The following is a 14,545-nucleotide window of genomic DNA, read 5'->3' as shown; positions in this document are numbered from 1 at the left end:
CTAGATAGACACATTCTTCAGTACTCAGTTTGATAGAGTGGAGGCAGCCCTGGGGCTAAAAGACTGTCCCACAGTAATTTGCCTTCAAGAGAGCTGTAGTCAAAGAACAGGACAAGGCTACGGTCTGCATTTGCCAATCCATTGCCTTTGCAGAATTTGCCCTAGAACTGAACATGCAGAGGAAATATAAGGCCAGAGACAGTGACATGATACCCAGAAGGTTAGCTTTCTGTTAACTAAGTTACCATTAGAAAAGTAATTCCTGTAGAAGCTGTTCTTTTGTCACCAGATAAATCTTGAAAGGGTCAGTATATATTCTGATGAAAGGAAAAAAAATAGATCCAAGCCTGTGATGGGAAATGTAGGAAAACAGTACATTAAAAAAAAAAAATCATACCTTCAAAAAAAAAAAAATCTGAATACTTTCAGAGTATAAAGGAAAGAAATCCCACGTTCTTTCCAAGTGTGTGGTACATCATAGCTGTTGTAAATAGGCCAGTCCCAAAGAGATTACACATCTTCCAAATAGGAGGAGATTATTTGCTGCATCACTTTAGCATGTTTGATTTATCAGTAACTAATGGAAAGTTGACAGGGGCTTTGAACATAGTAATTCAATGTGTCATAAGCTCAAGATTTGGCATCAAAAATGTTTTACTTATGCTATATTCACATAGTGAGAACGTAGCCAAGTTGTTAGTATTAATGAAATCATCCTAATTCCTCTTTGTAAGATGCATTATTAATATGCTGTTATTAAACACAGAGTTTAAAGCAGTTAGGACAAAGTGTGGGACAAGAAGACAAAATGCATTTGAAAATTGCACCATTCAGAGCAAGAACATAGAGGCTGAACAGAACTGCTTCACGTCGGGGGTGAGACTGATACACACACTCACTCAGGTTTTTTGATAATTTTGGGGGTAGAGAATATTGTTTAGGCAGTCCTAGTAACTAGCTGTTTTTTCATTGTATTTACTAAGCTTGGAAGTTTTAATACTGGCTTGCTGATGAAGTGGGGCCTATGAGATCAAGTTTTCTGCCTGTGTTCTCAGTCACCCCACGCTATGCTGAACGTTTTGGCCAGCTTCAGTGAAAATGAGAGCAGTAAAAGCCCTCTTTTATTCACTGAGTTCCTTATTTCTTGTAATGTATCCTTAAATAGTTTCTAAAAATGTTGCCTGGATAGAAAAGTGAGGCTCAAACTAGTCCAATCTTGAGGGAAAGACGGTCTGAACTGAACCACTGTTCTTTTTGTTTGGCAGCAGTGAACCAGTCGGTCACTGGGTGCATCTGCTGACAAGTCAGCAAGCAGCTCGTTACTTCACCTGCTCTTGTCTGGTAGGCTGTCATAGGGGAAATAGGAAGGGAGGGCTGTTAAAGCACGTATGATTTAGGGAACAAAGGAATCACCTGTAGGGAACCAGGTAAATTTATTCCAGTGCTTACACTACAATACGCTTTTCAATAACGTTCTGTGTTCGACATCCCTACTGAGATCAACAGGAGCTGCATTGTGGGCTGAAAAGATAACAGCATAAGGACAGTGATGTACAATCTTGAAAAGCCTCTGTGTCCAGGGAGAGCTCCCTGAATGCTGACACTAATGGCTCCTTACAGGACGTACAGAATGAAATCCTAGTACTGCTCCCACCAAGGTCATGGAGAGGGCTTATGAGAACAGATTGAAGTTTTCATTGTGTCAGGTTCTGGATGCTGCAGTATTTAAGAAAACACTTCATGGCAATATTTTGGCAGATCTTTCTCTGCCTGTTGATTTTTTCCAGTGTTTTTGTGTGTTAATTACACAGTTTCAGCAATTAAATGATGAAATAGAAATATCCCAAAATAGTCTGACTCATTTGTTCTACAGAGATGAATATGTTGCTTTGCATTGCCAATAGCTTGGTGGCTTCCAGGGAAGTAGATGGCACCTTACTGCCTAGAGTTTTGAATTGTCCATGGAGACTCAGAAATGTGATTTTATTTTTTGGAAAAAAAAAAAAGTCACATTTTCATGCCCATTTGCTTGAGCCTAAAGTTCATGATGCTTTCTGTGCACATAGTAGATATTTGCATATATAATTTAGCAGCATAGGAACTTTCTGTACAAACTTGTATTTGACAGTCTTGCTCTGTGTGAGTAAAATGAGAATAGTTCCGCTGTGTTGGGATAAAGAGCCCACAAAGGAGACTTCAGAAGTTTGCTAAAGAGATTAGTGTTTGTTCAGCCAATTTATTGTTGTTAAAACAATATTTTAGGCTTTTTTTTCCTTCATACAGTCAATGAAAATCATAATGCCTTAGGAGTCAAGGGTTTTTGTAGAAAGATAGTTTAGGCAGAATGGATAAATGTTTGTAAGAAAGAAGTTCTCTCTTTTAAACTTTACAATCACAATCTATTATTGCAGACAGAGGAAGGGCACAGGGTATAGTATAGCAAGCTTGGAAGAGTAGAGAGTTCTCTAAGGCTCACAGCGAGCCCAGGGGCTGGAGCTTCTGCAAGGTGAATGAACCTCTCTGAAGTCTTTTGCTGCTGCAGCGCGGGCTTCTGTGGTGCATGAATTATCTGAGCTAGCACAATACAAATGACCAAAACATTTGCTCCAAGGTCTGCAGAGCCAGGGGCAGCTCAAGCTTTCCTTGCAGTTGACTGAAGAAGAGGATAGGCATGATTTGCCTCCCCCACTCCAGGGAGGAAGGCTTTTGCCATTGCTGGACTGAGAGTTAAGAGGAATTCTGCCTCATGTCAGAGTATGCCAAGGATCCAGGCTTATGTAAAGATGCTTGATGGTTTTCAGTTCCCAGCCTTCCTAAGAGTTGTTTCTAGAGCTAAAGTGGATGAATACTGACAGCTTCTGCATTGTACACTCATTAGCTGAAGGAGAAGACAATGCTGAAAATAGTACTTAACTCCGTGCTGTTGACCTCCTCCCCAACTGTGCCACATTCACAGAACTATAACCTCCCTGACTCACATTGAGAAATAAGGAAAGCATTGTTAATGACCCAGATTCATCCCATTGAGTTTCTTTGCAATGGCATTTGACCCCAAAACTATCCTTTTAAGCAGTATCTCTTTACTTAGAAAGAAAATCTCCCAGAGCTTGATTATGGAGAAGCAATTTGTTGTTCTTGTTGTTTTTTGTTTGCTTTATTTATTGGGAATTAACAATGGAGAATGATCAGGAAAAGAGAAAAATTTTGAGGGACTTCCAGTATTATAAGTGAAAGTGACACTTAGATGTGTATGCTGCCCTTACTGCAAAGGGAGGGCTAATGAATGATGAGGAGTGCTAGATGTCTCATGTGTTTGCTTCTTTTGTAATGTTCTGGGTGGCTGTGTGATCTGATGTCTGTCAGAGACTCCATGGTCTGGCAAAGCTTTAGAAATCCATTGTGTTTTATAATTCATGCCTGTGACTGGCTGGGCAAAAAAGCATTGTTTCTTATACACAGCTCAGACTATCAACCGCAGGTAGAGAAAGCTGACCAGATTGATAGACTTCGAGTGCTGTGGGCAGAACTGGGTTTATTTTAATTGTAGGCAATGGAGTTTACTGCTAGTTGTCCCTCACTGAGTTCACGCAATGGGTGAAGTAGAGAATAAGGTAATTTCCAGAGTAGTCGCCCCTTGCATGATCCCAGCTGGTGTTGTGCCAGCTGACAGCTCTGGCTGCATGGGCAGAGCAGGACTTCTGTTCCTCTTGTGCTCTGCCACTCTTTTCTGGACGTGCTGTCTGTCCTGTGGGGACATAACCAGTCATACAGCTCCAAGTTAGCCAAATCCTCACTGTATCATCCAGGGCTGCTGGCACCCATGAATGAGTACCTACACCAGCACCAGGGCAGCAGCTGGAAAAATGTGGCTGTGTGCATGTCCTCCATGGCAGCTAGGCCAGCAAGACTCACCCTACTGAAACAGATTGTACTGAGAAAATGTGCTTCCCCTGATATGACTTATGGTGTAAGTTCCCCATGAGAACACAAACAGCTTTAACACCAGTGTAACTGCTTACTAGGGAGTTTGCCGGTATTGAAACCTTACAGAAAATGAACAAATCCTTCACCCCTTTACATCAAAACTAACAAACATTGCTACCAACACCTGCCGCCAAGTCTTTTAGTGCTGATTGCAGAAGAAAGTCCAAAGAAGAAGTAGCTCTCATGGTTTTATCACAAGTCTTACTGTGCCTTAAACTTAACAATCCTAGAGAAATGAATACTGGAGAATCTCAGGTGTTTGTTTTGTTGTTTGAAAAGGAGGGAGGAAGCACATTTGCGGTCTTACTGTTGCATACAAAAAAAAACAGTTAACATGGTTGTAAAGCAGAACAAATTGATAAATTCATCAATTGCTCATAATTTAGAATACAGAGTCAAAGTACAGAAAAGATAGAATTTGTGAAAAATTTCTGGTTTTATCTCTAAATATTTAGGGCTGTGATTTTAACATTTAGATTGCTTAGTCCACAGCCTGAAAGCTACCCTGACTATCTGGAAAGGGGATTTTCAGCTGCCCTTCCTTCCTCCAAGCTCTCAAAAAGCAGAGATGCTCTTTGTGAAAAGAAGAGAGAAACATAGAACCCAGTATTCAGAGTTTGGTCCTTCCTTTGCCACTACTGTTGGTATAGGCTGTAGATGTGGCTAAGAACAAAAAAGCATTTCTGGTTTATGGTCTGAAAACACTAGACTAACACAGTAGGAAAAAAAAGTGAGATAACATACATAGTTTGTCGTTTGCTGTCTCCTATAACCACGCAGCATTTCAGGTCCTGCATCTGTGCTCTGTGACCTACTCCATCCACTGGCTGATTGCGACCCCCAGCCAAGAGAAGGGAAGAGGGCTTGCTTACTTAGAAAACCTTCAGAATGTTCTGAGAACAGCTGAGTATGAAATCCTTGCTCCATTTAAATCACTTGAAAGTTTCTGTTGACTATAATGGAATTAAATTTTTACCCTGGATTCCATAGTTAATGTATGAAGTGTTCACAAGCATGGCTCAGGCAGCTGTGCTGTGACTAGAGGACAGAACGAGTGATCAGGTGAGAAAATTCAGCAGTGCAGGGCAAGCAGCAAGGCATGAGCTCTTCCTCCCTATAGAGCTGTTTGTTACGAGAGATGCATGTCTTCCCCTGAAATACACCATAGTTCTCTTTGCAGGAGAAAGCCCTGGCACCTCTCTTGCAAATAATGAATGGTTGACAACGATTTGCTTGAAAACTATGTCTTTGGCTAGCAGGGGAAGCACCTTAGTGGTGTGCAGCTTGTCCCCACATACTTTCAGGAACATATCTGCTTCTCAGAGCCTCCAGATGCAGCTGCCCTTTTACATCTATGAAAGGTGAGGAGCGAGGGAAGTGGTATCTCAATAAATAAGTGAACAGGACTGTTATCTGTCAGAGTGTCTCATTAGAATGTTCTCTATTAGAATCTGTTAGAACATTCTTATTGCCACCAATGAAACATAAATTTGGAGCTCATTTACATGTAATAGGGATCAATCTCCTCTTGATTCTCTTTCCTATCCTCCAGAGAAGTTCCTTAACCTAGAAATTAGAAGGGTTAATTGTGAAATTATCTTCAGCCATGGCTCAAGTACATCAAGCACAAATCAAAAGGAAACACAAATTATTTGTGTTTGTGGGCTCCTTCAGTAGGTTCATACAGCCAAATCCCATCCTTGCACTCAGCGTGAGCAGGCTGATAGCCCCTGCCAGACACGAAGAGGAGCTGAGAGCAGGGGGTGATGCGAGTCATGTTCCTGCAGCCCAGCCTGCAGGGGGGGCAGGGCACTGCGCACCCCAGCAGCACCCAGCAAAAGAGCTCTGCAGCACACAAGCAGTAGCATCGCCTAACGGCCCCGGGGTGCTGCCTGCACCATGCAGCCCCTCAGTACTCTGCTGCCAGGAGCTTGCATCATGAAGCTGAGGGATTGCAAGTGAGTTTCTACCAGGTCCACAAAGCCTACAGCAGGAGAGAAATACAGGAGGAGGTGGGAGAGGCTCAGCTACAGACATTGCTCTGCTTGCTAGAAAAATGCAAATCAGTGCTGTGAAAGAACTGGGCTTGTGTTTGTCTGAAGAGATGGTTGCCATCTGCAGTTGGCACTGGAGCGTTGTTTTCCCTGCTCCCAGATGGGTGCTTCGTCCACCTCCATATCCTGCAGCACGCTGTAGGCGTGTAGGGTCTGCAGGCTTTTCCATCCATCCTAGCATTGACCTGACATTTCCAGCACGTGCTTTTGGCCAGAGCTGGGTGGCATGGTGTGCGCTGATGTTCAGGAATTTCTAAACGGAGGCGGTGGTGCCTTTTGGGGTATTTCTGCCAAGTTTGTATTTGTTTCACGTTCGGTTGGAGATGTGGCAGCACCGCTGATGGTAGGAAAAAAATGCGCTGTAATGAATAGCCTAGGCTGTTAAAACATGGAGCTAACGGGTGGGCCAGCTTGGGGGAGCAGTCCTGGGAGCAGGAGGTCCTGGATGTTGTGGCAGGCACTAAGGCCAGTGATGCTTTGGAGAGGCCAGGAAGGCAGCTTCACCGTGGTCAGCCTGATGCCCTTAGAGCCAGCGGGGGGGAGCCAGCAATGAAGCCGCAACCCCCCGAGGTGCTGTCATTTCATCACCAGGAAGAATGCATCTAAGTTAATATTGACAAATAAGCCTGGTACGTGGGGTGGTTTGCACTGGCTGTGCCGTGCTAGCTGGGGGAGTGGGAAAGCAGAGGCTTCTCCTGTGCTGCAAGACGATTCGTGACTGTACCGTCTCTCTGCGGAGCTACTCTAATTAATGCAAAATACTCCAGTTACTACTTAATAAATGCCGAGGCCCTTCTTGGCAGCACAAAACCAAGAGCCCTTGTTTGGCAGCACCTACCAAGGAGGCACGCCTTGGCCTTGCGAGCAGCTCGGTGCCTGCGGCAGCAGCCATGCGGCTCGGCCACCGCCTGGCCCACAGCAGCAGGGCCGGGCTGTGCATGGCTGGGCACAGCTGGCAGCAGGGGTACGGTGCTCCACGGGCTGCTCTCTGCGGCCTCTCCACCGGGAGCATGGCCATGCCTGGCATGGGGCTGCCACACAGAGCCCTGCACCACACTCCCCACGGAGGGGCTGCGTGGGCTGCTGGCCGGTGTTCTCGCCTCTCCCCTTTCTTGCTCCTAAATAAAAACGTTATCTCCCGAACCGCACCATGGCTCGGCGTGGTAAATCTGGAGTCTGCAGTTTTTGTTGTGTGGCATTGTATTCTTTGCAAACAAGGGTGCTGGTGCAGCCTGCGCTGTAGCGCAAACGGACCCAGAAAGAGAGAGGAAGATAAAATGAATTTAAATTCCAAAGGGGTTTCAGTGCTGGTTTCCTAGTCCCCGAGTCAGCAATGTGTTTGTGAAAATTCAGCCTTTTTGTCTCTTAGAAAAAAAGGGCTAAATCTACATCGGTGGCCCAGTCTAGGTTTGCTATTCTTTGCATTTTCTATTCAAGTGAATGAGAGTGAATGAAGTGGCCTGGGACCCTTTATTTGATCTACTCAATTGCATAAAGTGACAGAATTCTAATATATTTGTTTAATGCTCTTCAATGGGGCTTTCACTTTCTAGCTTGCAAATGAAGCCTCGATCTGCAAAGTTTTGTCCTTTTTTTCTTTCCACCTTTTTTTTTCCTGGCAGAGAGACCATATTTCATAACTTGGGCCACGGTTTGAAGTGATTTCGAGAGGAGTTTTAGACTCGAAAAGTGGGAAATAAAGAAACAGATGTGAAGTTATTGTAAATTCTTATAGTGGGCTCTGGGGCTATTGTAAACCCACTGCAGGCGGTCCAAAGCCTCTCTTTTTCATGCTGTAATTGAAACATATTAATTAGATAATTTGTTGTTAGTTTAAAAGAAACAAATACAGCCCCTCCGCGGCTTCACAGCCTTTTTTTTCTTTTTTTTTTTTTTCCTTTTTTTTTGTTACCAAAAAGAAAACGAAAACAAAAAAAGCCCCCCAGAGTGACATTTATATTAAGCCGCAGCGCTGAGCCGCACGGAGGCTGCCGCGGCGCTTGGCGCTGCCCCTCCCGAGGAGCGCGGCCGGCTCCGGGCTCCCGGCTCCGGGCTCTCGGGGGCCGGGTCCCGGCGCGGGGCAGCCCCGGCCCGGAGCTCCCGAAGCGGCGGCGGGGCCGGGTGCTGGCCGCCTGCCAGCTGGGAGCCGCTCCTGCGGGCGGTGGCCTGTCGCACGTCGAGGGGAGGGCAGGAAAATGATCATTTAAAAAAAAAAAAAAAAGCAGGGGGGAGGAAAGGGACTGTCCCGGCGAGGATGGGTGCGCAGCCCGTGCTCTGGCACGAAGCAGAAGACCGAGTCGCCAAGCGCGACCCTCTGGGAGCGCTTACCTTGCGCGCCCGGGCTCAAGCGCATCCTCGGAAGGAAAAGAGTCTTTGGGTAGTGCCTCTTTGCATCGGCCGCGCTTAGCTTATCGTGTCTCATTGGCAAATAACACAAAAGAGAAATAAATGCCTCTCCCCCTCCTACCCTAACCTGGTGCCGAGCGCGCCCACGGCTGATCCCTCGCACCCCTTCGCCCCTTCCTTCCCTCCCCGCCGTCGGCTCTCGCTGCTCTGCTTCAGATCTGTGTTTATTGACATTGGACTTGAGCCATTGGGGAGATTTACCAAGTCGGAGCAGTAAATTCAGGCGACGCGCCGAGCCGCGCACTTGTTGGAAGCCAGCGGCCGGCGGGCGCGGAGGGGCGCGGAGCGGGGCGGGTGCTGCGCCTGCTAAAGACGGGGCAGCAGCTCGGCAGGTCGCGCTCTCCGCCGCTGACTGGGTAGTCTAAAAAGACCCTGAAAGTGCTTCTTCTTCTCCTTCTTCTCTTTATTTTTCTCCTTCTTCTTCTTAGCTGAGGTCGGCTTTCATCTTTGAGGATTTGTTCTGAGTGCTAGACCCTAAAAGAAAAAAAAAAAAAAAAAGAGAGAGAGAAGGAGAGTCCTCGTCGTTTAAAAATGTAGGTCATCGCTTGTTTAGGAAAAGTTTGTCGAGTTATGTGTCCATTGATCTCGTGATAAGTTTTGAATGCTTTCTTTAGCTGATCGTGTTGATATAATCGTGGGTTGGACTTGATGAATGAGTTCAGTTGTCCCCCATCTGACAAGCTTTAGCAGCTTCATGCATTTTAATCAGCCCAATGATTCATGTATTTTCCACCTTTTTTCTGTGTGTGGGATCCGTTCTCTTTTCAAAAATGGTCGCGACTGGATTAATTACCCTCTACATTAATCTTAAAACTTTCGCAAGTACCTCGCTGTAGGTACTCAGGAAACGGGGATGTCCCTTGTGCTGTTCATGGTCCAGAAATTCAGAGATCAGGCAGGGACAGATCTCTGTAAAATCGCGAACGTAGAATCAGTGAATCCCGTCGGCTCATTAGAATACAATGTCGGTCGCTTTCTAATAAGTGTTTAAGTATTCAGTCGTCCCGTAACCACGTTGCTGGCCGCTCGTCCCGAGACACATCTTTGCTAATTTCTCTAGGCTGCATGTGGCGTTTTTAGCAATTGCAGAATCCTTGCAAAATCCCCACAAGAACTGCAGAACCCCCCCGGAAGGTGCTCGGCATCCAGTTCTCAGTGTGCCTCGCTGGCCTCCCTGGTTAGACGGGACCGTGCATTGGCTGATGGAAAAACGGATAAATCCGAAGTGTTACGGTTGGCGACTTAGTGGGTTTTGTTTGTTTGCTCGCTTTTTGTTTTTCTTCTGAAAAAGTGTGATTAGTAGAGAGGGGGAATTACTAGCAGCAGCTGAAGCAAGGGCAATGCTTTGAGAAGTTAACGAGAAGAAAGCTGCAAGATTCCTCTTTTACTCAGAAAAGATTTTGATATATTTTGATGTAAGATTTTATATAAGCCTTTCGTAAGAAACACTGAAACTGCTGAAATTCGGTGTTCTACGCCTTAAAAACTAATTAGTACTTTAAAGATTTTTTGTTCTCTTTTATGTTTACTTTGTGTTGTAGAAGTTCACTATTTTTTTCTACTTTTTAGAGAAAAATTAACTGGAAGTATGCAGATACACATGAGCATAAATTAGTACGTGTTTGTAGCTCAGTACAGGAGATGAACGCCTCGATGTGTGTGCATGAGCATATAGGTGTGCGTATAGACAGATACATAAAATACACAGAACATGCTTTGTGCAATGTCTGCGGGAAAGCGGTGGTAATGACGATTTTATCGAACATGTTCCGCTGTGTTACTAACTGCATTTATAGTAACCTCCCGTGCAAATGCTCTTTAGATTATCTCAATATTGGAATAAGGTCATTCCTTTTTTGTGAACTAATGCTTTACTTTTCTAGTGTAAACTCTTCAAAAAGACAAATAAGAAACTGTATCTGCATTTACATATTTTAATGAGAAAATATTATTTGGACGACTAGGTTCATAATTTAACGTAGACACTTTTTTTTTTTTTTACCTTTGTTTTAAAACACACATGCTGGGAACGAGAACATCAATACTTAAAATGTCATGCTCATTCTGTACAGGAAGAAAAAGGTTAAAAAGAAATTTCTTTACAGTTTCGATAGACGCTAACGCTGCTTGTGGCTTTTTTCTTTTCCTTAACTTAAGCAGTTCACGACAGAACAGTTCAGTTTCCAGCAAACTACCTAAAACTAGAAAGTATTTCAAACAAAAGTGCATTTTACACGTTTTATAATCATTCCTATTGACAAACATGTACAGTTTCCCTAGCCCCCTCTCTCCCACCTGCAAGGCTCCGGCAGAAGCAAGGGTTACCTCCGCAGTCCGCCCTCGCCGTGCTGCTGCAGGGACTGCAGCAGCTTTCCTTAAGCTACGCGGGGTGGTGTGCTTGTGACAGGTTTATTTTTATTGGTATTGTTGGTTTGGAAGCTATGGAATGAACAGCTGCAGAATTAGCAAAGAAAGAACCCCCCCAGCTCCCCCAACCTTCAAATGAATCGGAAGTTAACAGACAAATCGCCTTCGCCTTCTCTTCCAGCTGCAAACTATGGCAGACACCCACGTTACAACAGGTACTGCGAAGGGGACCTCGTGTGACTTACAGTACAGATGCAAGCCCAGTATTTACATGGGAGCGGGCGCTTTGAACGCCGAGGCTGCGTGCCCCTTGCACGGCGCCTGCCCTACCCCGGCTGCGCTCCTGGTCCTCTGCGGGGCAGCCCCGCAGCCGGTCCTGCAGCCGCACAAGGGGCCCGGGCGCCTGCCGGGGTCGCGGGGTCCGCGGGTTTCCTACTCGGAGGGAGGCCGGAGAAGCGTCGCTGCTCTCGGGCAGGGGGCCGCAGCCGTGCCACGCCGGTCGTGGATTATAGGATCTGTCCTGTCTAAGCCCCTGCCCGTCCCCAGACAAAGGAAGGGCAGGAGGCAGCGCCGGGCCAGGCTCGCCCAGCGTCCTGCCCGGCCAGGGTGCCCGCAGCCCCTTCGGGCCGCCGGCGGGCGGCTTCGCTTCGCTTCGCCTCCGGGCAGTCGAGGCCAAAGTTAGGGTAGGGCAGCGGCGCCGAGGCAGCCCGCCTGGCCGCCACCCTCGGCCTGCCGCGGGGAGGTTCCCGGCTTGCGAGGAAGGGAGGAGAGCGGAGCGGAGCGGAGGGGCGCGGGGAGAGGCGGGCGGCGCGGGTCAGTGCACGGCCACCGAGTGCAGGGCGGGCGCCGGGCTGGTCAGAGTCTCGCTGGGGGTGGCCGGGCTGCTCTGGCTGGTGGCCGTCTGCGAGGACGTGGGGCTGAGGGAGGGCGGCGAGTTCGAGAGGATGGTGGGGATGGGCGCGGGCAGGGCGGGCAGGGCCGGCACCGCGGCGGGGGTCGGCTTGATGGGGACGGGGATGGCCGGCAAAGTCTGCCCCCCGTGGCAGAGCGGCTTGATGGGCACGCCGTAGGCGCCGTACTCGCCGCTGGCCATGGAGATGGGGGTGGCGGTGTCGATCATGCCGGAGCCGTACATGTGGGGCCAGCCCGTGCCGATGGAGCTGCCCACCGTAGTCAACTGGTTGGGGAGCGGGTAGGCGGCCGGCATGGGCTGCATGGTGGAAAAGGCGAGCCCCCCGGGCATCTTGTACTCTCGGGCGATGATGTTCTCGATGGCGAAGGGGTGCTTGAAGCTGGACGGCTGCGACACGCCGAGGTTGTAGGTGGACATCTGGGGCAGGTGGGTGCCCGTGGCGGCCAGGGCGCTGAGCCGCAGCTTCGCCTGCTGCTGCAGGTACTGCGCCGCGTCGGCCGGCTTGCTGGGGGCCAGGTGGTCCGACTTGACCACCTTGAAGCGCTTGCGGCGCCGCAGGAAGCTGCCGTTCTCGAACATGTCCCCGCAGCTGGGGTGCAGCGCCCAGAAGCTGCCCTTGCCCGGCTGGTCGGGGCGGCGCGGGATCTTGATGAAGCAGTCGTTGAAGGAGAGGTTGTGGCGCAGGGAGTTCTGCCAGCGCTGCGTGTTCTCCCGGTAGTAGGGGAACCGGTCCATGATGAACTTGTAGATCTCGCTCAGGGGCAGCATCTTCTCCGGGGAGCTCTGGATCGCCATGGCGGTCAGGGAGATGTAGGAGTAGGGAGGCTTCTGGTCGCTGTACGTGTTTCTGCCCGGGCGAGGCATCTTCGCTAGGGGAGCCGCGAGGATCTGCGGAAGGGCAGCGACAGGGAGGGGGGCGGAGGGTGAGCGCCACGGGCTCGCACCGGCTCCCGGCCGGCCGTGGGGAAAGCGGGGCAGGGGCAGGGGCGCGGGGAAGGGGCCTCGGCCCTCCGGGGCGGAGCGGGGCCAGGGGGGAGCGGCCCGCGGCCGCGCAGCGCCGGCGGAGGAACGGCGCCGTGCCCCTCTCCGCGCCCCGGCCTCCCCGCCCGCCGGCTGGCCCCGGAGGTCGCTCTGCCGCCCAGCCTCGGCGACGAGGGGACCCCCTCGCATCGCCTCCCCGCCCGCCCCGTCCCGCACCGCGCCGCGCCAGCCCCGCGTACGCCCACCTTAAAGTTGCTGGAAGTTGACAGTCCGCATCCGGGACGCGGCTGGGACGCGGGGCTCCTTCCCAGCCCGGTTCTCCGGCGCCTCTCTCGCCCCCTTCCCGGTCGCTCGGCCCCGCGGTAGTCCCGGGCAGGCAGCGAGCTGGCTCGGCGCGGCTGGGGGAATCCTCCGGCGCACCCCTCCCTGCTCCTCCGCGGGCTGAATCAGCTGCTTTTACACCACCGGCAGCTGGGCTGGAGCGAAGGCTCCTTCGCTTCTCCGCAGCCGAGATGAGCTAAGTAGTTGCCTCCATGTCCTTCCTCTAACCATCTGATAGTTTTATGTGGTGACATGAGCAGAAAAGACCCCTGTAGAGGCGCTTCATTAATGTGCCACTTCTTTGCTATCATATGACAATCGCCTTGGGAGGAGGGGGAGGGCAGCGGGAGGAGGGGGCTGAGAGAAAGGCATAATCTGGTTTCATTTACACCTATTTACATGGACACCTTGGGCCAATAGGAATCATTTCCATTTGAAGACAAGGCGAGGGGTGAAAAGGCTCCGCCAGCGGAATTGCAGTGTGATGGTACCCAGTAACTGGGGTGGGGGTGAAGGTATGCACTAACCTTTCTGTGGACTTTGCAGGAAGCTTAGTCTGCAATTCACACTTACAAATGGAGCTACTGAGCAGTGGGATGTTTGACATGGAAATTGCTCGGCTGTGGTATTCTGTTTGTTCTGCATTGTTATCTGATTTGTGGTGTTGGCTAACTCGAGGCGAGCCTTTTTGCCCGTAACGAGGGACTTTCTCTGTGCCAAATCCGGCCGAGCACGGCCTCGCTCGCGAAGGCTTCTTGCGGGGAGAGAGCCGGCGGAGGGCTCCTCGACGCCCGGCTCGGGAAGCCGCCTTCCTGCCCCCCCGGAACCGCCTTGCTCCGGCTCCGCGACCCCCTCGGGCCGGGACCGGGGGGGCCCGGGGCAGGCGCGGGGCCGCGGCCGTGGGCGTCCCGCGGGGCCGCTCGGGGGCGGCCGGTGCGGGCCGTGCGGGCGGCCTCGGCCCGGCGGTGCTCGGCGTGCCTCGGGCGGGGCGTGCGGCCACGTGTGTGCGTGTGCGTGTGTCCGTCTGGCTGCCCGTGTGCGTGTGCGAGCGGCGACGGCCGGGCTGCGGCTGCCTCCGCTCCGCCGCCCTCCCGCCGGGCTGTGCCGCCCGATCCCAGACGAGCCGCTCCGCTGCCGGCCGCGCGGCCCGCGGGCTCCGGCCCCAACGCGCCGGGCAGGCAGGAGAGGGCGGCCGGCACCCGGCACGGCCCCGCGGCCGCCCCGAGCCAGGAGCGAAGGAGCGGCTCGGGGGCAGCAAGCCTCGGAGGGAAGGACCCTTTGTGGTGAGCGCACGTCCCCTCCAGCAACGGTATTTTCGGAGCCGGGCAGTAACTCACCAAAACGTAACTTAAACACGACGAATTTAGGAGATTAAACAATTTCATTAATATTGAAACGGCCGCTGAGGCTGAGCGCGCCCGCTTGAAATGCAAGCGCACGTTTTTCAATATTAACAGAAGCACTTGAAGAAAAGAATAATGTCACCTTCTTAATTCAGCAAAAATAAGGGCGGCGGGGG

At 50.5% G+C, this 14,545-nt stretch overlaps 1 protein-coding gene across 1 annotated transcript; it reads right to left on the bottom strand.

The window, feature by feature from the left end:
* Positions 1-10,364: 10,364 nt before the first annotated feature.
* On the bottom strand, positions 10,365-13,858 carry FOXB1 (forkhead box B1). Its single transcript, XM_027466622.3, has 2 exons — positions 12,951-13,858; positions 10,365-12,612 (listed from the first exon to the last, which is right to left on the bottom strand). The coding sequence occupies exon 2, from the start codon at positions 12,586-12,588 to the stop codon at positions 11,626-11,628; it is 963 nt and encodes a 320-aa protein (XP_027322423.2). The 5' UTR covers positions 12,589-12,612; positions 12,951-13,858; the 3' UTR covers positions 10,365-11,625.
* Positions 13,859-14,545: the final 687 nt, after the last annotated feature.

This window comes from Anas platyrhynchos, chromosome 11 (assembly GCF_047663525.1).
Source record: "Anas platyrhynchos isolate ZD024472 breed Pekin duck chromosome 11, IASCAAS_PekinDuck_T2T, whole genome shotgun sequence".
Taxonomy (NCBI): Eukaryota; Metazoa; Chordata; class Aves; order Anseriformes; family Anatidae; genus Anas; species Anas platyrhynchos.
The sequence above is the reverse complement of the archived record's forward strand: the minus strand, read 5'-3'. Positions and strand labels throughout refer to the sequence as shown.

Bases quoted from the DNA above. Each gene is read 5' to 3' on its own strand.
- FOXB1 (XM_027466622.3), bottom strand. From the start codon at position 12,588: ATGCCTCGCCCGGGCAGAAACACGTACAGCGACCAGAAGCCTCCCTAC.